This window comes from Numenius arquata, chromosome 10, assembly GCF_964106895.1.
Source record: "Numenius arquata chromosome 10, bNumArq3.hap1.1, whole genome shotgun sequence".
NCBI lineage: Eukaryota > Metazoa > Chordata > Aves > Charadriiformes > Scolopacidae > Numenius > Numenius arquata.
The window spans coordinates 17,754,760-17,779,006 of NC_133585.1; the positions used below are offsets into that span (position 1 = coordinate 17,754,760).

General features: G+C 39.0%; 1 protein-coding gene across 1 annotated transcript; it reads right to left on the reverse strand.

Moving 5' to 3' along the window:
* Window positions 1-2,902: 2,902 nt before the first annotated feature.
* On the reverse strand, window positions 2,903-22,954 carry DNA2 (DNA replication helicase/nuclease 2). Its single transcript, XM_074154894.1, has 21 exons — window positions 22,750-22,954; window positions 22,173-22,352; window positions 20,958-21,141; window positions 19,403-19,548; window positions 17,685-17,810; window positions 16,603-16,822; window positions 15,952-16,069; window positions 15,486-15,651; window positions 14,055-14,249; window positions 12,804-13,034; window positions 12,201-12,317; window positions 11,996-12,105; window positions 10,811-10,920; window positions 9,607-9,831; window positions 8,361-8,554; window positions 8,155-8,244; window positions 7,871-8,063; window positions 5,863-5,952; window positions 5,059-5,241; window positions 4,792-4,938; window positions 2,903-4,175 (listed from the first exon to the last, which is right to left on the reverse strand). Exons 1-21 carry the CDS (start codon window positions 22,758-22,760, stop codon window positions 4,119-4,121), a joined length of 3,093 nt encoding a protein of 1,030 aa, XP_074010995.1. The 5' UTR covers window positions 22,761-22,954; the 3' UTR covers window positions 2,903-4,118.
* Window positions 22,955-24,247: the final 1,293 nt, after the last annotated feature.

Consider the following 24,247-nt stretch of genomic DNA (forward strand, 5'->3'; position numbering starts at 1 on the left):
AAAACCCATAGCTTTTAAAAATCATCTTAATCTGATAGAATGGACATGGTTCCTCTTCTCAGAGCTCCTGCTACTGAAAGCAGAGCATTCGGGAGGTTCTTAGCTTATTTTCACTCTTAATGAAGCAGTTCAAACATTCAGGCCACCCTCAGCTTTGCCAAACTGAAACAGAGAGAAACCAACCCTCTGTTTATTCACCATGATCAAAGTAACTTGGAAAGAAGCAAAAAAAAGTAGGATGATTTACCGTTTCCTGCAATTAAATCTAACACATGAAGTAAAAAACCAAACAAATGAAGAACACAGATCAGCTTTTTTAATACCCCGAGACACAGATGTCAAAATATCCGTACAGATTTGTAGATGGAAAAAAATGTGAGCCCCTTCCTCTCTCTGCAAATTTGAGTACTGGTGTATGACCTTGCCTCTTTGCACATGCGAAAGCACTAAGACCTGTATATATTAAAACCCAAAACAAAAACAAAAAAACCCAAACCCTCAATCATTCTAACAGATGGACATTTTCTCAGTTCCTCAAACGGCGATGAAATGACTTGTCTCATTTCTCACATACCGCAGCTTTAGGTATTAGAAACTCAGAAGATTACTTCCTAATTTTGCCTGTCAAATATCAAATTACCCTGTTACCATACAATATAACCTAGCTCAGTTCTCTAGGAAATTAAAAAAAAAAAAAAATACGACTCATGCTGTACCTGAGATAGCCTTAACAACTACAGTCTCTCAATTTACCAGTACTTCAACAGAAAACACTTCAAAAGATGTCAGGGGCCACAGCAGACAATTAGCAACAGTGCACCGGTAAAAATTTTACCCGGTTAGCAGTCTGAGCTCGCTGGTTTGCCACCGGGGATTGGACCAGACCCTACCGAGAGCAGACCTCGTCTGGAAGAGATGGAGGCTGGCGGCAAGAGGGGCGCTTCTGTTGGTAAAGCTCACCTCGGACCTCCCGCTTTCTTTACGAGGTTCGCTGTTGTATTACAGTACTAAATACAAATGTTATTGTAGAAAAAGCCTCGCTCAATTCAGACTTCAGGGTGACAGCTCTCCCTCCCCAGGTGTTCCAAGTCTATTTCCCCAAAGGCATCTTACAAATTCCTTTTTCGGGTGACCTCATTTTGACTTTTGGAGCTGATCCTTCCCACAGCCAGCCAGAATTCCACCTCCACAGTCCTTTTCATCGCCAGCCCTCTTGCCTGGTCTTTCCGAGGCAGAAGCACATTTTAGGTCTGTTTTAATGTATGGTCTACCTCCATATAGCCATTTTTCTTCCCCTGCTTCTTAAAAAAAGAAAAAAGAAAGATTGAGAAATTCAAGCGGCTCGTTTTGTGGTAACTGCAGCTGAGGGGCTGCACGGGGTGGACTGTACATGGAAAAGGAGCTCTGAAGGGCTCTGCTCACCCCGCAGGGACTATTTGCAGATGTCCCCGATGTCACCAGCCTCACCAGAGCCATGACTAGCAAGAGATAATATTCCTCTCCCAGCCAAACCCTTACTGCAAACACTATTTGTGGAAAAAAACAAACAAACAAACAGAAAAAAAAACCAAACACAAAATAAGAAACAAAGCCCCACAAACCCAAGCCTGTAGCCGCCGCGGCTTTAGGCTGCACAAGGTCTCCCTGTGTCACCCCAGCACAAAACAAGTCTTCTCCTCCACCGAAGCGTGATTCACCACCAGAACCCACCTCCCGGGAGCGCTCCCCCGCCACAACGCCCCCTTTCCGTGACCGTGACCCCGGCCCCCAGCCCCGGGGAGGGAGGGAAGGGGAGCCGCCAGCCTGACAGACCCGCGGGGCCGGAGGCCGCCCCCCGCCGCAGCGGACATTTTGCCGGGCTGCTCGCAGCCGTTACCCCCGGCGAGGGAGGGGCCGAGGGGCAGCGGCCGCCGCCGCGGGCTCCCTTATCCCCCCTCCGCCGGCCTCGGCGTCCCCCCCGCCCAGCCCGGCCCCGCTCCCCGGGAGCCGCGGCCGCCGCTCACCCATGGCTGGAGAGGAGGAGCCGCCGCTTGGACCGCTCCCTGCGGGCCCCGCGGCTCCTCCCGCCCCGACGCCGCCGGCACCGGCCCCTCCGCCCGCGCACCACAGCGCCACCCGGCGGCCGGAGGAGCGCGCCGGGAGCCGGCGGCCGCCGCCCTTCCAGGGGGGCAGGAAAGCGTATTTAACCACGGGACAGCCCCAGGAGGCAGGCTCTGCTCCTACTGCTCTGGCACAGAACTGCCTTACTTCATTTTTTTTTCTTTAATAATCCGAACAGCATATAACGCACGAAGGCAGGGCTTGGCCTCTACTGGCTGTTTTCCAGCTGCACCAATGACTATTTCTGCATTAGAAAGCTGTTTTAAAGGTAAGAAACAGGAAAAAGTTATTATTTTTACTTTTATAAGGTATTCTCATACTATTATAATGCAAAAGCATTTTAGAGACTCACATCGCAGTTGTGCTTGAGATTACCTGGTCTAAACACTGTTCAAGCTGTAGGTCTCTGCTCAATCCAATTTTTAGCATGGAACAAAAAAAAAAATAGGCATTTTGGAAGGAAAGGGGATTGTTCTTGGGCTTGGTTCTCATGCAAATTTGTGGAGGGATGGCACTACCTCCAATTTATTTATTCATTCATTTTCTTGGATGTGGTGTAAGAAAATAAATAAGCTACATTATTAATTATCTTGTACACATACATCCTATGTAAGAAATAAAAGCTTTTCTATACTTTTCTGAAATCACTACTGGAGTGTTTTTTGGTTTTTTTTTTTTTAAAGTTGATAAGGTGTGCCTTTTCACCTGAAAAAGAGGATATCCTGACAACTATTCAAAGCATACTTAATACTTTGCTTTGTGTAATACAAAGACTTTGAACAGTACAAAAATAAACAGCTATAACAAAAGCAACATTAAATTTTTATTATTTCAAACATTACAAAAGCTAAGGAGCAGGTTTAAAAGAGCAGTGAAAATGCCCACATTTAACATCTAGAAGTTTATCTGCAACCATATGCACACAGCTACTTGACATTGATCCAAGAGAAAACAAGTATTAATGATCTTGAAGAATTAAAAAGTTTGATGCTTCCCACCAGCAACTTGGAAAGAAACTTCTCAGTAATAGTCTAGAGTATGAGGTAGCGTAAAGAAACTAGCCCATCTGTCAAGTAAAGGGTATTTTGTATTGTATGTATGCTATCTTTACAAAAGCATAGAACCAAAACATGTAAACATCTTTGTTCTCAAGCTGCATCACTAGTTTTGTTTCTTGGGAGTGTTTTTTTTGTTTGGTTGGTTTTTTTAAGACAAGACTACAGGTCAGACAAACTGAAACTAGAGCTTTACTATGATCTTTAGCTGGGCAGCATTTCATTTCAACAGATTTATCAGCTAAATACATAAGCTCATGACAGGGAGTCAAGTGAATCAACATCGCATTTCTCCCAGATGTATGCAAAGTTAGAAAAGTCATCAAGAGATCTTCATATGAAAAATTAATTACAATATGTATATAAATATAAAAGACTTCAGTATTTTAAAAAAAACAGAAGCATGCTTTAAAGAAGAACGTGAAACTCTCAAGAAGAGAAAGAAGTTTCTCCTGTATTTTTTTTTTACCCAAACAGCACAACACAGCATCCTACTTAGGAATTCTAGTAAATGGAATTACTGTGTGTAAACTGCATTTTAAAGTCTTTAAAACCAAACGGAGGCCAGAAAACTGACTCAATACAGCACTAGTTTACTCTCCTCTCCTCCTCCTCAAGTGTTTCCCCAGTCACTTATACAGGTAACTGTTTATCAAGATAAAATTGAATATAGCAGTAGATATCCAGTATCTGAAGGAACAGAGTACTTCATACTTCTGGTTTGGTACAAGTGTACCGGTACTAACGCAACCAGCTTAACAATCACTTTAACATAGGCGTGTGTATTATTTTAAAGCTTTCCTTTTGTTAAAATAATAATCAAATGTGATTTCTGGATTGGCTTCATTCAGATTCAGATTAAGCAGTGCACACATCAGCACTCACACCCCACTAACCACTTATTTACATTAAGCAGCACCAGAAGCAAGTATACAAATGCCTGTAAACTCTCCATCTTCTTCATCATAAAATGTTACACTTGTGGATGCTTTCATGAGCCCCTGCTGGAAGATTGAAGATGTAGGAAGTTAAGGAAGCATTTTGATAACATAGCGCTTACACAAAAGCACAAAACCTGTTTGAATATCTAATGGTGTGTGCAAAGAAAGCAGCTAACGAGGTTTTTCCTATTTAAACAGGAGATGGAAACAGCCATAGCTAGAGCAAACTCAGTATGATGCCAGAGAGAAAGAAAAGAAAATTAACAAGTCATCTGAAAGTTACGCCACCTTCTATTCTAGCAACATTATTCATGAACCCTTCTCTCACCAGATGTGTTTAAATGCACGGTACTTCTGAGGAAAACATTCACACTGACACTAAGATGCCAAGAAACTAGGAAGATAAAAAATGCAAAAGCATTCAACATTAAAAATTCAGGCCTCAAAATTGAATTATGTCAAAGTTGACTTGCAAGTAAGCATGGACTTTACTTTTGAAGACAGTGAAGGTTTGAAATTCATGTATTAACTTGTTCTCAAGTATATTTTGGCATATTTAATTAGCACATTTTGTATTGTGTTGCCAGTGTTAAAAGTACAACTTAATTAATCAAACATCTTCCCGTCCTTATCTCAGTAGATCAATCTTACCTTTCCCTGTTCACAAAACAGCATGGAGAAAAAAAAAAGGATATCATTGCCTGAGACTGCAAGTGGCAGAGCAGCTTCTCTAAAGGCGGATAGCGGCACAGGGACGGAACGCAACCCACCATGATCAGTTTGTGCTTGGCTCTTGTGATAGCAACATTAAGGCGTCGCCAGTCCTTCAGGAGGGCACCAAGCTGTTAAACAGACATAATTTGCTTTTATTTTTCCTACTTACATTTCAGAATTTAATGTAGATGAAAACCTCAAAGTGCATCTGACTATTGACTGAAACAAAGTTAATATGACCAACTTACATTTTCATCATTACTGTTCCTAACAAAAGATACAATTATGATACTTTTGTCTCTTCCTTGGTATTTGTCTACTGTGTTGACTTCCACTCTGCTCTCCTTCAATTTTGCCATCAAATCTGTGATTGTTTTTAACTGATGCCTGTATGGTGATATAACACCAATGTCTGAAGGCTTACAGCCAGCCTGAATGAAGAAGAAAGAAAAAGAAAAAGTTGTCACTGCCGTTAGCTTGGAACACTCATTACAGTGTCAGAATACCCTCAAGAATTCTCTTTCTTTTTTAAACAGTGCTGCAAGATACTGTTTTTATACTGACTCGTCAATGAAACTCTAGGTATAACTGGTATTAACTAAAGAAAATAGAAAATATTAGTTACTGCAAGATCCCAAGCTCTGTCTTAACCTAGCACAAAGACAGACATCCTTGAAATCCACATTTTTCTTTCTTCGTCAAACTGTGAGGTGAACACTGAGAACTCTTAGTCTGTACTGCTCCTGAAGCTGACTGGATGAAATAAGGAAGAAAGGCAAACCCTCTCCCCTCCCTCCTAAGAAAGTCCTCATCACTTAAAAGAATTTTGCATCCAGTTTTTTTTTTTTGCATTGCAAATCCAAGCAGGCAAGGAACTGGGAACCGAATCCAGACCTCAAGCTCCTCACTATACTGACACGTAGCCAGTCTTCAATTTACCCTTCAGATTATCCCTCAAAGAATAACCCAATACATATAGTTGCTATTACTATAGCAAAGGCCAAATGATTATAAAGCTGTGCCTTTGAACAATGTAATGAAGTAAAAGATACCTTAATAAATAAGGATGTGAGGAAGAGTACTAGTTTAGCTTCTGTCACATTGCTTACACCACCTTTTTCTGCATGTTCTGGTGCCGGGACCTTTAAAAATATAAATGGAAAATAATAACTCTTGCTGTCTACAATGACATACCATATTCAGATCCCTAACTCATCACGTGTTTTTATAGTAACAGTTGTAATAAAATAAGGCTAAACGCTACATTTTACACAGTATAAGAGCCTATACTGTAAAGTAACTTCAGAATACTGCATTTGCAAAACAAGTTGAACCAATCTGCTGAAACAGTTTTCTAGTACTAACAAGTCACCTTAAAGAAGCTGCCAAAGCTTGATCATCTGACTTTACACTTCACACTATATCATATTAAAAAAATATATAAATGGACATTTTCGAGCCTGACAAGGTAAGAGAGCAAACTGGATTTTACATAGGACTTTTGTTTTAAGTCAGTTTTCCCCATTTCCACGGCAGAAAGGATTTCTTCTAAGTGTGATCTCGGTTCAATGCCTAGCACACTAACGCACTGCAAACGAACAAAAAAAAAAAAATAATCTGAGATTGACAAACCCATATGCAGAAAATCTTCTCCTCCATATAAAGATTCCATTGCTTTTTCCAAAACAGCAGTTTCTCCGTAGCTTGTCTCTCAACAGCTACACAGCTTAATGCTTACTGTTACCTAACTTGTTTTTACACTGCCATCATGCACTCAGTCCAACTGGTGTTATGACCTGTCATATCAAAGCTGAATTAAGCTATACCATTAGAGCTGTGCTGGTTTGGTTGGGCGTTTGTTGGGTTTTTTTAATTTAATTATCTGAAAACATCACACCTAAGAAGCCTTCAAACTTGCATGTGCTCAAGTCTTCTTCAACCAGAAAAGCACTATGTTAATGAACAGTTGGTTTCCATCCACACCAGCATCAGTGTAACCAAAGCCTATACAAAAACTATTTTAGGTGAAAAAAAAAGTTCTAAAAGCTAGGTCATGCTGGTGATGAGGACACAGGCTTACATTTATATATATTTTGTTAGCATCGTACACCAAAACATACCCTACAACAACTTTGGTCTAGAGTTACTCAAAAGACCAGCATTAAAGGGTGTAATTTTTCAATGTTCAGACCCAAGGTGTCCAAGGCAGCGCAGTCTGACATAGGGTTTGGCAAAAAGTAACAAATAGATTTCCGATTACTGTCACAAACACGTCACATTATTAAACAGAAAAAATATAGGGGTTTTTTTGTTGGGTTTTTTTTTGCGTTTTTTGTTTTTGTTTTGTTTTTTTTTAAGCAAGCATAGTAAGTGCAAGCTTCCTGGTGTTGTCATACAACATTGTTTCTCTCCCTCGTCCCCTTTCATATCCCTCTTAGTATGTTTCTTCAGAAGCTTTTCTTGGTTAAATTATGAACAGGATATGGGGAAAAATACTATGAAGTCAAATAAAATAAAATAAACAGTAGCTTTGTTTGGTGGGTTTTGTTGTTGTTTTTTCCCCAGTTTCTTTGCGTAGTTCTTATTATTCTAGAGTTGGGTTTTTTGGGCAAAAATTTGAGTCTCTGTGAAAGGATGCATCTAAACCAACTTACTCCTCCCTCACACTTCAGTGTCTAGAATGCCTGCGAAATTCAAAGGAGAATTATGGCTATCCCTGCCACGGCACACAGCTTAGACACCGCTGACCCTCAGCCACCAAAAATGAGGTCATTCCATGGTTGCAAGGGCATCAATGTGGCTACACGCTTTGAACTACTTTCTGCACATGAGAACAAAGGTCATAGTACATTCAATATTACCTGAATTAAAGTTTTCAGCTGCTCTTAGATGCAATATTGATCAGCTATACCAGCATTTCTGCATGCTGCATACTTTACATTTAACTAGAAAGCCATTTTTATGTATTTTCCTCTACCTAAGCTGTATGAAGGTTTACATACTGACTCTATTGAGAGCTTACATCAAAATACAATTTTGAAAGGAGAACATAAACTTTACCTTCTCTGTGTTCAGAAAACACACAGGTGTGTCTGGATCAAGTACTTCTTTCAACCATGCTTTTGAAGCATCTGCAAGCTCCAGTTTCAATTTTTTTAGGTAGGGCAAGTTAACAGTGGCATTTGACACCTTCTCTGAGCCACATTCCAGTTTGCCTTCATACACTAACATGTTACTCAGTGACATAATTTTACTAAAGATTTAAAAACAAGAAGAGATGTCAAGTCTTGCAGTTTCAATCCCACGTTAAGAGCCCAAACGTAATAATTAAAAGTTTAAAATACCTATTCATTCTGTATTGCACAGTTAATTGGACAACAGCATTTTGATTTTGTTCCAGCCTTTTAAATAAGCTTTCACTCATGCCAAGATCTCTGTTACAAAACAAACAAAACAAACAAAAAAAACCAAAAATGTGTCAGGCAAAATATTACAAGAGCCTTCCCAGAATTCTTGTTACTAATAATTATCCGGCAGCATTTTATCATACCTTGCTTCTGCATTCAGTACAAGTGGAGGCAGCTGCTGATGATCCCCTACCAACACAAACCTTTTTGAGCAGAATAGTGGGCCCAGACAGATGAGCTGGCTTATTTGGGAAGCTTCATCAACTATACAGAAATCAAACTGCTTCTGAACAAAGATGGGGTGATTTACTCCCATGCAAGATGTTGCTACCACCGGCTGAAAATTGAGACACACTTTAAGGATAAGGTACATCTTATATCCTTTAGCACTACATTTTTCAGGTTACAAAAAAATATTTCCCATTAAACTACAATAAAAAGTAAAATAAAATTAATCAAATTAATCCTTGAAATCAGACCAGCACACCTTGCATATATATTGGCCTCATTCTTAAATTCATTGCAGATGACAAGCAAAACTAGCTTTAGAGCAGACTAGTAAATAACTCTTTCCATGTGTTCAGGGTGATATCAGGGTCTATGCATATACAATTCACCGAGTGTGCTGAAATGAGTACTGTAGGAAATTACATGGTTTGGTTTTATTTAATTCCAAAGAGGAGACAAAACAGCACAGTTCTTCCCACCACTGGGTTTCCACTGCAATCCAAAGTGACCAAAATACAAAGCATTAAGTCACTTCCCATATGCCTTCAATCATTCCCCTGCAATGCCTATCTACAAAAAAGTAAATGGCAGCTTTTGCAAAGCTGGCACTTACTCCAACTACCATGAAGCTTCATTTTTTTCAATGAATTTAATTTAAAGCTGCCACTGACTCAGTTTACGGTTCGCATTAACATTCACACAGGTAACGCTATTCTTTCAATCAAGCATTAGTGCTTGGCCAGATGAGCTCCACAGCACACCACTTCCTATCCCCCATCCCTAGATTGTACAAATGGTCCAGCTGGCACAAGTGGGAAGGAAAGAGGGACAAACAGCTGCAATATGTGTATACACAGAGGAGGTTGCAGCAGTTAACCACCACCTCCACACACAAGATCTCAGATAATAGGACTGGAGTCTTTGGGAATTATTACTTTCAATGATAAGTTATTTTGTGTAGACTTAATGCTTTTCAACTTTCAGGCTGCTAATGGTGGTCATTATTTTCTATAAAGAAATTGAAGCAGAGAACAAGTATCTTTTTCATCTCAGATTTCTTACAGCAGTAACATTCTTGGGATGGGTTTCTTCTCTGCAGCATCCAAACAACCTGTAATTATCCTTAATCATTTGCAGGGCTAGCAAAAACACTTTTCTCACCTGACTGTTATAGACCTCTTCCAAATCTGTTACAGATTTAATTGATCTGGACTTGCAAATTTCTTCTTCTGTAAATTTACGTATGTCCGGATGAACCTTCTGAGCTCGCCCCAGCCGCAAGAAACCAACTTTGAATTTGGCTAGCTTTAGCAGGATATTATCTACAGCAGTGTGTGTAAAACTAGTCAGAAGAACACTGAAGCCACAGGCAGAAAGAATTCTCACCTAATGAACGGCAAAGGAAAGAAAAGAAAGTGTTATTAGTTCATATACAAGAATCAGCAATCCCACATCTGTAAAAACACAAGAAGTTTTGGAGGGAACCAATAACAACTTCATTTATATTGGTCTTTCTGGCCAGATCTGCTAGTTAGCTATTGTCAAAGCAATATGGGCAACAGACCTGGTGGTTCTCAAACAGCAGGCTGACTACGCATGCTGCAAACAGCCAGAGCTAAGAACATGCAAGCACACTTGCAAACTGCACTGAAAAGAAGTAACTGCACTCTAAAGATCCCCACTGTAAGAACAAGTCACATGGCCCATTTCCACAAACACTGTTCTCCATGATAATTTAGCCAGAGATCAGTAGAATGAGCTGATCTGATAACAGCAGCAGCTGCTTGCTCTCCAGCCTTCTCTTTCCCCACGAGCTGATAACAACTGCAAGCGAGATGACACTGCTATTTCAAGAAAAACTCAGCCCACAGCCTGAATCCAGTATGCTCCTACAGTCAATTCCTAGGGAAAGAGATCCACCAACTAGAGGAGATAGCCAGCAGGCTGCACATAGCTTCAGCACTGTGGTTTTCTACAATTTAACATGGACAAGTTACTGATTTCCCCAAGGAGTCCTGGTTTTGAGCTGTAACTTAGGATTTGAAGACTTTCTGACATTTGGGCCAAAAAATGTTAATGTTAAATTGTCGCAGAAGTGACTAAATATCACACTTCAACCTCCTCCCTCCCACATTTATTCCTACACAAGCAAAAGAGAATCCTACTCTACAAAAGACATTTTTAGTTCTACCAAATTTAAGTCCTTAAGTAAAAAGAAATGTGTTTTCTTCTTTGAGATTACACAGATACCAGTAGACTAAGTCATGATAATTAGTTTTGGACAGTATGCTTTATACACAGTTTGTTTAATGCTATTCTCTAAATCTCACCAAAAATACTTAAACCTCAGGGTACATGATCTTACTAGAGCACATATTGTAGTAGTCTTTCCTGTTCCAGGCATACCCACAATAAGCGTGTAGTCTTTTGAAAGCAGCACTTGTTTCATTGCCTGTTTCTGAGGCTTATTTAGACCTTTAGGAAGAAAAATCAAAATGAGATGTCTACACTTCACAATCATGGTTATAATTGCTAAAGCTAATAAAACAAAATTATAGTTTCCTCCTCCACTAATGCCCTTAAATAATTGAGCAGAGTAAGCCCACAGGTTCTAATGAAGTAATGCTATTAAACATAATGCACAGGACACCTAATACAGGTTATGCACTAGTCTTAGAAATAAATCACTGAAGATGCTTTTATTCTGAGACCTTTTGTGACTTTTTTTTCCTAGTATCCTAAATGACCACCTCCATATGATATCATGTTATGGGCATTTTATCGTATCCACTTTCACATTCAGGAGTACAACTCACAGCAAAGGGAAATGAATTGCACATACAGCAGCACCTAGTTCAGAAGAAACGTTACAACAGAGCTTTTTGTTGTTTGATGCAAATAAGCAGCATGGTACAGCTATTTGGACTGGGCAAAGTTCAAGCAAAAAAGTAAGTCTTCAGACTGATTTTTTATGAGAAGTTCTATTTGCTCTAAGAGAATTCGGTTAAATTTCTGTTTTCACAACAGAACAGACAACTCTGTCAGAGGACAATGAAATATTTTCAAATATGAGACACTGCAATGTACTTAAGTAAATTTGTTTTTTAAAAAAGAAAAAAGCATGCCACGAAGCATCACAGACTGCAGAGCAGCCAACAAGTCAGCAAGAATGATTATACAAATGCTCACACCAAAACCCAACTCCTTTGACTCCTTCAAAGTCCACTTCCTCTATCTCAAGAGCCTTCCCTCTTCCTTCCTTTTGTAAAGGTTAGAAAGGTAACCATATGGCACTGTCTTGAAACTGCAAGCTACAGCAACTAACAAAAGTTTTTAAAAGTTGTAAACAAATATCTGGTCAGGTCTTCCAACTAGTTTAAGACTAATTTAATCACAGGAAGACATGCAAGGTAAAAACTTTTTTTTTAATTTTTAAGCAGAAAGCTATCACTGAACCCCAAAGTAGGAAAAACCCCAACTAGCGTGACAAATGCTTTGGCTATAGAGATGTATTATTAAACAGAGGATTTTGGAGAAAGCCACTTTGTACCCTTTAAAATATTTGCAACAGTTTCCTTTGCTTCTGGTGGAAGGACAGAGCTCAAATGCTGAATAAAACGTGGTTTGTGGAAGTCAATTATCAAGTTGCGGAGCCTTTCACTGTGGATAAATAAAAAAAAACAAGAGAAGAGTTAGCAGGTGAGAAACTTTATCTGAAAATATTGGAAGCATGAAACTAATTTGATTTTTCATACCTGACTGGGGAATCTTTCATCAATTTAGAAAGATTTTCAAAAGGGACTCCTATACCATGATCTCCTTCTTCGTGATCCAACCTAAATATGGTGTTCTTGGGGAGCTTTGACAAATTCCTGAAGGATGACAGTAACATGGACAAAATTCTGTTTACAAACAGTATGTTGATTACTAAAGACTTATTACTAAGTGTTAAGTGATATCTTCCAAAGGTCCCAGAGTGAGGCAATAGCTGGAGGAAACACACTACTAACTGATTTAAATAAATCATGATCAGAGCCAAATTTAAAGACAACATAATCTGAATAATGAAAGTTACTATTAACACAGTAATCACTATATCCATATCGCCTCATGTTGAGACATAAGTATATGGGATTTGCAAGCATGCTTTTAGTCAAACAACCCAGTTAAATAGACAGGCATATACACTGACCAGGTATTGACATTTCCAATCAAGATAAGAGAATTTCTGAAGGGTACTTCCCCAAGCCCAGCAAGAAGTCAGAACACATCAGACCTTTTTGGACACCTAGAAGTACCCTTCCTGAAGCCAGTATCATAGTGTCTTCAAACAGATATTTTTCCTTTTGTTCTATTACCTGCCCAGCAAACAGGAGACTTTTGTCACACTGACTTCTCTAACATAGCCAGTAGCCAAACCAAGTAAACCATTTTCCTCTCCACTCACAACTACTCGGTCACCAACCAATAGATTTGTTCCAGGTATGGCACCATTTTTACGTTGGAAAAAATGTAGATACTGTCCCTCGGAAATTTCCTGCACTTCATCAACTCTGATCATGTTTCCAACACAATCTCCAGCCTTCTCTCTGAGGATATTAGAAAAACAAATATATTTTAATATTAAGATTCTCTCAGAGAAATACTTTAAAAAAAAACCCACAAGTAAAAAAAAAAAATCAAAACCATAAAAAAAACATACCACCCACAACCAACCACCAAAACCAAAATACAAAAAACAAACCAAGCCCTCCCCCACTGCCCCTTACCAAAAATCCCCCAAAACAACAACAACAAAAAAACCCAATCCAAACACACACTACAAGAAACAGCAAGATTTACAAAGTGACAAATAGTCACTTTACAATAGCCACTTTGACCAAAAAACGATTGAAGAATACGTAGAACCCTTGTACTCGTTCCAAGAACAGACTAAAATTTAGACTAAAGTTATCTATAATTTCCTGTTATAAAACCAATACTGAAACGTACTGATCTACTTCACTAGGATGTTCCATTTTTGCTTATGGAATCGCTTGCTTCACTTTAAAATAATTCAGCTACATTTCACTTTTACAGATGCCTTGAAATGGGCCTACAAACCACCACCTCTTTTTTTCCCCACAGCTGCTGGACAAGGTGACGTATAATATTGCTGTTTCAGCCAACAAGAGCCCTTAGTCTGCTTTTATCCACGTTCACAGCAACCTCTAAGGGTATGGTCCAAAATGCATCACTGTCAAGTAAACCCTCAGGAAACCAGTGCAATGAGCTGGGCTCACAGTCTGCACCCGGCCGCTGCCCCCAGAGACACAAAGTAAACAGTTACACCACTTCTGCTTCTGAAGACACAGGCTGCAGTTTGCTGCTTACATGTGACTTAACAAAAACTCAAATATCATATTGCAAATACAAACGCAGTAAGTCTATTAGGCTAATGTCTCCACTAGGTCACACCTCACAAAAAACCTACCTATGAAAGTAGCATGTGTCTCTACAAGCACTAGGAAACATCTAGTTTTCCTTGGAGTGAAACACAGGTTGACAATGCCTCATTTCCAGTTACCGAGGGGACCATCATTTGTACCTGGTTAGAAATCACATCTTACCTTTCCAAAGAAGGTATCATCCATATATTTTTATATCCCTTTTTACCCTCTCCACTTTGCAGCTCCAAGGTTAACATTAGATACCACAGGCTGAAATATTCTAAGTGGGAGTGCTTCAGGTGCTGGGTCTCTCTTTCAATAATGGGTACCATAGCAGGAGGAAACGACACACTGGCCATTTTTTGTTCTACAGCTCTAGGAGTAGAACAAAACACAGGAAAGAGTCAACTTGTATCTTTTTTTCTTGCAAGTCTATATGTATATAAAGCCAATCTAAATATATACTGTAACCTACCAGATGATCAATTTATTTCAGTGATGATAGATTAGTCTGTACCGTTTTTGTTCATATGAACAATCTCATATTAGTAACTTTACATCTTCTCTATGATTTTGAATTGTTAAGGACAAGAAGTTAGTCAAAGACAGTACTGTACATATTTATAGTTGATCTTTTATTCCCTTTTTTGTAACATATGAATACTATATGGAGATATAGCTAAGTGAAGGGGATTTAATAGTTAATATACAAGCAGACTTCAACTCCATTTATCTCAAAACTAATTATCAATAGATATACCTAATCACATTTACAAAACGCCAACTAAAGAGTTAGTCCAGAAGTGAATAGCTACCTAGTTAGTAATAATCCTGTTGCTGTAACAACTGAATATTAGAAGTAATATTTCACAAAAACATATCACGTACGCCCACAAAGCTAGTTCCCTCAACATACACTTTTACCCCTACAGTTTCAAAAACAGTCAGGCACTATATTTACACAAGATCACCCCTAAAGCTCTCCTGTTCTAACATATCTCATTTCATCTCTTTCTTATATAATTTTGGTTCTGTTTTATTGTGCAGCGTAAAGACAAGACTAAAACTTTTAACAATTTTAAAAACAATTCAATAACTTCATGTGAAAATTTACCAAATATTTACTCGTGACTTCTTTAGCAGGAGATGCACTAACACTTTCACATAATAGTATCAATGTATCATTTCTTGTGTGATACCTTACAGGGAAACAATCTTCTAGAGCCAAAGTGAAAGAGTTGTTGTCCAGCCATAATTCAGCCTTAAAAGGCTGCCCATTCAAAGAGTTGCAAGAATATACCTTTTTAAAATCATAATTACTATTAATGTTGATATAACAGAAATCTGTTATTGTCAGCAAGTATTTTGTTGAGACTTCTCATATTTTGCCTTGTAGAACTCGTACCTGAGCAAACACATTAAGTCTCTACAAGATCAGGGGTTTGCACTATTGAAGTTGCAAGTCTTCTATTCTACAGAACATTCTTTTGGGGTGCAAGAGCCCTCAATAGAGAAATAAGAAGCCGTCAACCACAAAAATGAAACCACAGTATCAAAAACTAAAATTATTCAAGCTTATTTAAAAAACATGAGTCAAACTTTTTTTTTTACCTGCTGTATAGAAAGCAATTGTGTATTTGGGAGCAATATTTACAGGCTTGACTGTCATCAATTACAGGAGGCAAAGCAGCAAGCTGCGACTGCTCTCTTCCCACAGCAGATTTAGATGTACTGTGCATTAAGTAGAAGGCCACATGGTTTCTTAACTTCATTAGTTCTGTCAAGAAAAGAACAAACTGAGCTGATGTTTTGGGTTTTGTTTGTAATAATGTCTAACTCAAAGTAACTAGCCATCAACTTTAGTCAGCTAAGAAGCGAGCATTCATATAGCAAAGTCCTAGTGTGGTATTAATAAAACAGTTTGTTAGCATAAGCTTATTGGAATTAGTAACATTATAACAAGCAATACATCTCTAAGTACAGATACGTTCATGAGAGTAAACCTCATAACTATTACTAAAGTGTTTCATTTTAATTAAGATAAATATGGTTTCTGGAGAAGGGGGAACAACTTTACCTCTTCGGTCCATGCGTGCTCCAGAAACGGGGTACATAGTACCAGTTTTAAGATAAAGAAGAAATCCAGCTTCAGGATCTACTCTCCGTTCCAAATTCAACAATGTATACAGAATAACCTGCAAACATTATATGTAAGCTTATTACAATGTATTAAGAACAAAATATATAAGCTGTATTTAGTTTTTCCATAATTTATATGGTTAAGTAGCCATTGCTATCACAAGTAATCTAGAAGCCATAAGGAGTAAGCACCTAGCCAAGGATTTCAATTAAAAGGCATCTTCCTTAACAAAAGCTTCTAAAAAGGCTACTACCCTCCAGATCGGGCCAGCTATCTGGAAAGACACACAATGTAATTCCTGAAGCAGTTTACCTCAACCTAATACCTGAATGTAGCAAGAAGAGACTAAAGAACAGATATTTCAGGATAAAAACTATAAATGAGTTTAAAAGTGGTAAATGTATACACCTCTCACTCCTCAGTTCACTTTCATTTTATATAAGCAGCTTTGGGCGTACCAGGATCTGCCATCCATAAATCTAGATTATACCATGTACAAAGTGTTTCACACTGATAAGACAGAACAGGTCATCTAACAAAAGCATACATGGCACAAGATCGTGAAACGAGACATTTAGGGTTTTGTACCTGACTTCTGTGCTCTATGGAGTTAGATTCCTTGCCAGACTTGAGCTCTAATGGCATTATCCTAGACTGTACTCCAGACTGGCGATGGATTTTCACCCTGGCTGTAACATCAATCTTTCCCTTCAACCCAAACCTGGGAGACCAGATATTCTCTTCAATGTCTAAGATATCTACAATCTCTATCTTAGAAGAGATATCTTCTTTTTTTTCACCACTTGACCTAGGAAGAAAATTAAATCAGAAGTTAACAATTTCCCTTAATTCTTAATATTTAAATATTAAAACTTGTTGCAACTAAATATTTAATATTTTTGCATTATAGGCGCTCTTCAGGCACTACCTTTATCAATAAAGTACATCGAGTCTCACTCAAACTATCTTCCTATTAACAGAGGAAGCTTCATATCAGAAAGTTCCTTTAAATTGCACATTGGCATGTAGTTTTGCTATTCACCTAAATTTTAAGGTTAATAAGAGAATCCTGAACTGTTTTTAATAGGTTTTGGTCTTTTCTGAATAACCACACTCTAAACCACTTTGTTTCTTCAAAAAGTTTAGTGATATACACTGGAAAGCAGCACACAGATTTCAGCTGGAGCTGCCATTTCACTGAAACTTTAACACCCCATGGCTATGATGATTAACATCAAGAAGTCACAGACAAAAATTGCTCAGCAGTTGTGTAAAATCACCATTTCACTGATAAACTTGTTATCTTAATGAAGAATTACATTTGATTAATAAATAGTTTCATTCTGACTTGCAGTCTTGAACATATTTATAGTAACTTCTAGCTTAGTCAGTAGATCAACTATACTTGCTTTTCTAATTACTAAAATTTCTACTTCATACCACACGGTTTAGAGGAATTTTAAGACCAATAAGATTTTTATGTCAGTTCACCCTCAGCCTTGTCTTCCCCAGTACTCACAATGGCAGCTAAACACCCAGCTCTCAACATGAGCTATTTTGGCAGTGAGGCCCTGAATCAGCTCCATATCACTGAGCAGATTTGCATTAAAAGTGAACCAAACAAGATATACAACTTAGGACATCTTTAACTTTCAATTCTGGCTTCTTACAGTTTTAGTTGCATTTTATTTTGGTTAGCTGGCTTGTGCATGAAGTCTTCCGCCCATTTAAAAAATGATGGCAAATATTCTTCCACTTCCTGCATTATTTCTGTTTGTTTCAGATTTAACTGATACCTAAAAAATAAAGCCACGTATGTTAAGGAGACAGAAGTATTAGATTTGCTACTGGTAGCAAAAAGATTTTGAATCAAGTAGCAATAACGGGGATAACTGTCAAGTTTTAATAAACATCTATAAATTGTAGATAATGATGGATTCATTAAGGTTGACCTCAACCGATTAACTCAAAAAACTATAACTGAACATCCATAACAAGAGATAGAATACACTATATTTGTTTCTCATGTAACTTCTGAAATGACAGGAGTAGCACAGTGAAAGCATCAGCACAGCAGACGTGATGAAACAAAACTAACAATTAGATTGCAAGAAAGGCGTACCAGACTCATGCGTTTCAAAACGGCTATTCCTATACTTTATACAAAACTGAAAATAATTAAAGAAAATAAAAAAGACCATTTGCTTTTTGTCTGAATACACTGATCTGCTACTTTTTCTTCACATACATTTTGACAGGCTTCAGACCATTTTAATTGTAAATTAATCACGATCCTCTGCAGTTGCTACAGTTACAAATAGACAAGAAAGCAGAAGTCTCATTAAGCAGAACCTAATCATGTGGCATTAAATAATTCAGTGCCAGCATTCACTGGAAATAATGTCATTATTCTACAGCAACAGAGAAACGCAAGTGGGCTTTGCACAGAAAGGTTCATAGAAGTGCAAATGACCGCAGCCAGCAAGCTTATGTAACTTAATTTTCGATCCTAACAAACAGTAGCCTATATATGCAAAGAAGAATTGCAAATCAACAATTTCAAAGAGAGAGGCCCAGAGTGACACAAAAGCTTTGAATTGTAATTGCTAAGGTTACTTAAACATCTACATTCATAACAGAACTAGAGTAATACATCTTGTTACAATTTCAACTTCCAACTCATCTGGGGTTTATAGATACTGACGTTGCCCAACATACAATTTATAATAGTCTCAATACACTTTTTTTTTTTTTACATGATGAATTAGATTTTAATCAAGTCTGCAATAAAATCTGAAAACCGACAGCCATTCATCTTATCATTTTCTGATGGAAATACAAAGACTATTTATTTGGCTAGCACTTCTATCAGCTTTGCAGAGTCAATAAGTTAAAGGTCCTCTAACAACTGAGCCATTAAATAACCTGATAACGAATATGAAAATATCAGACATCTCAATGCTTGGTCAGTCACAAGTTTCTAGTTTATCTCCTGAGGATCAAAATTAATTACGCTCATCACATTTAACAGCTTTGGGAGATGCCTCAAAATCTAATGTTACAGGCACAAAAACTCCAACCTGCTTGGCCTCAAAGGAAAAAAAAAAAAAAAAAAAAACAAACAAAAAAACCCCACACAACCCAGACATATAGTTACTCCAGAAGCATAGCTCAGATCAATAGAAGTATCTCAGCAGGGAAGGCAAATTAAATTATGAAAAAGAGAATTGTCTTACTAAAGGATACCCAGGTTTCATTACACAAGGTCATTTGGCAAAATATTCTCCTGATACTAGCGCTACACTTTCTTTAAATAGAACTTTATCAGCTAGTTGCAGCATTCCTACCCTGTCTTCCAAACACAAACGACACTTTCAATACTACTTACATTTCTTTGAGATACTTTTGTCCATACACAATTTTATTGGCTAGTTCTTCTACTTTTTCTTGTGCCAAGTTATTGGTTACTGATTGCTGGAAAATTTCATGAAGAATTGTACCAACGAGTGTTTGGCGTGAACCAGACTCTGAGCCCTGCAACAGATGTTGTATAACACACATATATCCATGAAGATTTATGCCCACTTCATGCCAACTTTTCTGTCAAATTTCTGGTTTTTATTTGCTTCCCATGATGGACTGCATTTATTTCATTGCAAGATCATTAGAGCTTTCACCTCACTAATCAATAGCTATTCAAACCTGACTGGGAAAACGGCCAAATTGAAACGGGTGTCTCCTATTGCTTTCTCTCTTTTTTTTTCCCCAACACTGACATTAGGATACAATCCCTGTGTGATTGACAGGTGAGAAACAAAGGCACAGATTAAAATGAATTTTGAGCAAGTTTTGCCTGTGGGCAGCGTTTATAGTATTTCCCAAAGCAAATGTTTACCTTTACAATTTTACAGATATTATTTTTGCACGAAGCAGTTTTCTGTGTGTTACCAACTCACAAACTATTTCAATTATCACCAAAATAACTCAGGAACCTATCTAACCAACGCTGGGACTGGGCTCTGTAGACTCCTAAGAATTGAAAGTGGTATGAAGTTACGACCCCTGCATGAGCAACTAACCAACTGGAAATCTAATCGCTGTGGTTTAAGTACTTACTGGCATTTTTTTTACAGACTTGGCATTTGTGGGTTACACTCACAACTGGTGGGTGGTGTTATCCCAGAGCCAAGATGCTCTGTGTTGTCCCTTCCAAACAATTAGTTTATTCCCATTACTCCTCTTGAAGGAGTATTGAAGGGAATTGAAGGGCTGACACTATTTCACAGTCTTAATCTCCTGTATTTAATTCTCCCGTTTCAGTCATCGGCTCCCGGCCTGTTTACCATTCCATTATGATTCCCTTGACCATTTGGATTTATATTCCTACCACATCTGGAAGCCTTCTTCAGCTGAAATGGGCAGCTGTTGCTTCTCTGCCATCCACATATCAGCAAGGACACTACCACAAGAAACTTTTCCTCTTCCCAAGTTCCAGGAGCTGGATTCAGATTCCAGAGTTAGCCCACACCAATTACTAACTGAATTGGCTTATTTTTTTTGGAGGCTTTTCACTTGGCCAAGTGTGGTTATGTTTTCATATGGTTGACAAGAGGCACATCTCTCATAAAGGATTCATATCCACACAAAATGTGGCAAGAGATTATCAAAAAAGTTGCCAGAATTTTAAGTGGGAAGACCACTTCTTTGTCCCATTAACTATATTAAGAATACAGGATTATTTCAGCTGCAATTCTCAAAAAACACAGAAGTTCAACCAGAGACAGTTTCCATTCTAAATTATTCTATGTTGTAAACATCATGAATAGCTAATAATGACATTTTGCAATATAGCATCACAGCTAGTTTTAATATTGAGCTAAACCACCAGTCTCAATGGAACAGTAACCCATTAATATGCTTGATGGTCTAGAATTAACACTCACCCTAAACCTTTCACTCAGCACTGCTCTTCTCATACATCGAATACTATTTGATATCGTAGTGCCAGAAAGCAGCAAATCTGGGTAAAGAACCAGGTATCCAGACTGTTCATTTATCACCCAGGTACCGGAGCTACACTCCCCTTCTAAATGAATGATGTCTCCTGGAACAACCGGAACAGACTCCCTGTAACATTAATACATGTGAACAGCCATTTGAAAGCTACAGACACAATGTATTAGAAATTACACCTTAATATCTCAGATTCACCATACTTTGAAACAGAAGGTTATTGTGATTCTTTTTTAAGAAGCTGACCTAAATAAATTCTGAAAGTGAATAAAGGCATTTTTACTGACAAAACTTCAATAAATTTGAGTATTGGATCATGCATCAGAACAGCCTGAATGTAGGGAAATCCTCTTGACGTTAAGTCATTACAGATCCATGTACTGAGCTGTATACTTTACATTGGCATACTACTTTCTCATTACATGAGAACTACTTTTTTACTTAACAATTCTCCTTTTTTTGGAAGCTTAGCAAAATCTAAAGATATCTTTATTGATTTAGAATTTCAGGGTTCGAGATCTTTTATATTTTTTCCTTCAAGAAATAGAGTCTTAAACTTTTCTCCCATCTTTCAGGCTTGCATGAAACATGAAAAGCAGTGCCAAATAGCACGCGCACACCCATGTGTTTCAAAAGACTAAACTCTAAGCTAGGCTTTTCTTCTGTAACACAACATGCAGTGTATAAACACGCAAACTAGAATCCTAACCTTACTGGAAAAAAACTTTTGCAGTAGAGCTCAAGCAGACTGCATAAAACCTCATGTTTTACCAACATAGCTTTGTACATTTGTAGGTACAATGTAGGGTAGATCACTTAGAAGAACACTTCTAATTGTTGCAAGACAATACTTAAACAAAATAGCCAGCTTAGAGGTTATTGCCCTGCTGTTTGCTAGTACAAAGACAAATCAAAACTCTAAGGTAGCAACATCCACTCAATACAAGTTACATGACATCAGTTCTCTCAAGGTGACTGTCCATTACACTAATATACTGATAATATTGCATTAGATAAAGGTTGTTTCAGGATTTCACACCACTTAAAGACAGTAAAACTCATCTCAAAGGCAACACAATGAAAATTGACTTAATAATCCAGTATTTCATCCTCTTTTCAGACATCTACATTTCTGTATGTATTACCAGCCATTCCTAAGAATGCACAGTTCCGTATCACCCAGTGACTGAGATGCTGTAATTGTCAAGTGTTTCTCAGGGTCACTTCCATTTCTCTGTATTACTCTGACTTCCAACACACGGTATCTGTTGTTCAACCCGTTCCTAAGGATTGCATCGGGGGAGTCAGTCACTTTCTTCTGAAAACTGAAGCAACAATTAATTAATGCGAAGACATAACACCGAGCACCGTGCCTGCTAGAGCTGCGGGGCGCAGGCAAGCACCGAGCTCACACCCGGGGCCCGCACCCCCGCCCCGGAGCCCACCCTGCCCAGCGCAAACGCCGCTAAGCGCCGACGGGTTCCTCTCACCGGTTACTCCGGGCATCCCCGAGCGCTTCCTACCTCTCCCCCATCCCCACGAAGGCCTGTGCCACCCCATCCCCACTCCGGCGGCCCTCAGGGCTCTCAGGCCTTACCCCCTGCCCGGAGCCGGAGAGGCCCGAGCCAGCCCGCGCCTCCCGCTTTATTAAATTTCAAACTCCCCGCGCTCGCGGCCGCTTCCACCCACTCGTTCTTCTTCCCCCCGCCTACGGCCACCAACCTCTCCGCCATGAGCAGGTCCTTTGCCGTCCCGCCTCAGCTCCACGGCCCAGCACCGGCGAGCTCAGAGGAGGTCAGTCAGGGTCCCCTCAACCCCGCGCTTCATGAAGACCCCACCGGGGCGCAGGCGCGGTACAGCCTCACTCCCCGCCCACTTCAGGGAAAACCCCGCCCCATCTCCCCTCCCAGCTCGCCCATTGGCCGGGAGCGAGGGAGCGTAGCCAATGGGAGGTGCCGGGAAGGCGGTTCTTCGGCGGAGCGGGGAGCGGCGCGCGCTTCCCGCGCGCGGGCAGTGCGGCTGGAGGCGCGAGGCGGCCGTGAGGGAGCGATGGCAGAACCCCGGGGCGGGCACGGCCGTGCCGGAGAGGGGACGTTCTCAGCCCTGCCTGTCGTTGATTCCCACAGCGCCGAGTGCTGTTACAACCGCCTATGAGGTAAATTAGATGTGCCTTTCGCCTCCCCACTGCTCATGGGCGAACCTCAGCCCAAGAGTCAAACTACTTCTTCTAGTAAGAACCTATTACATTTGCTGCTGTTCACTGACAGAGGCTTTCTGAGGTGATAGAGACGTTTCAGATACACAGTTTTCCTTTCTTTGCTCTTTTTTTTTGGCTGCAAAACCACTACTTCAGCAAAGCATTCTGGGTCCTAGCCCATCACTTTTGGCAAAGATGGAAGGACACAGCTATTAAATCTATTCTTAAAACATCAGTATGACTCTGCTATAGTTTAAATGTCAGGAAAATTATGTATTTAAGAGTCTGGTCTTGTATCTCTTTAATGTAGACAAACATTGGGAAACACTATGAGGCTCCAGACCTGCAAAGACCACAGTTTTGGCCAGTGGTTAGACATCCCAACAGGATCAAAGCTTGAATTTTAACAGCTGAGAACATACTTAAATTAGCCCCTTCACTTTGGGATAGTCCTGAAATGCATGCAGTAAACTACATTAATGTTGCTTTCCATTCCAGAACCTCTAACATAAGCTTGTAATTTAATAGTTACATGTTGATACCATTAAATGCACAGATACATACTTTGGTATGGTATTAAAAGAGATTACATAAGTACTTTGTATACTTGATAACCGAGGGTTCTGTAGTCTCTTTCATTTGCCTATACGTCTCCCATACACTAAGAAATATCTTAAAATAATATGATTATAAAAGTACAAAATATACTTTAAATATTTTTTTGAAGTTAGCTAAAATCCAAGCAGTCTGGGGAATCTCTATAGAGAGTCTGTGAAATCTAGAAAAACACCAAACCATACTTTAGTACCAAAAGCTGTAGTAAAAGTGTTTAGACTATGGCTTTAAATTCTTTCTGGCATCAGTGGTTGAAAAAACAAATGTTCTTGCAATTTTAAGGTACATCAGCATTCTCCAAGTTTGAACTGTGTAAATTCAGGAATTTATTGTCAAAAATTTGTTTTCACAATATAATGAAATGTGTTCTTTCCAATCCTGTGACAAACAGGGAGTCAGCTATCTATA

Excerpts from the sequence above, each read along its gene's own strand:
- DNA2 (XM_074154894.1), bottom strand. Across the intron at positions 16,823-17,684 it reads AATAAAATGCAACTAAAACT|GTCAAGTGGTGAAAAAAAAG; the intron begins GTAAGAAGCCAG and ends TTTTCTTCCTAG. Across the intron at positions 8,064-8,154 it reads GTGCAATACAGAATGAATAG|TAAAATTATGTCACTGAGTA; the intron begins GTATTTTAAACT and ends TTAAATCTTTAG.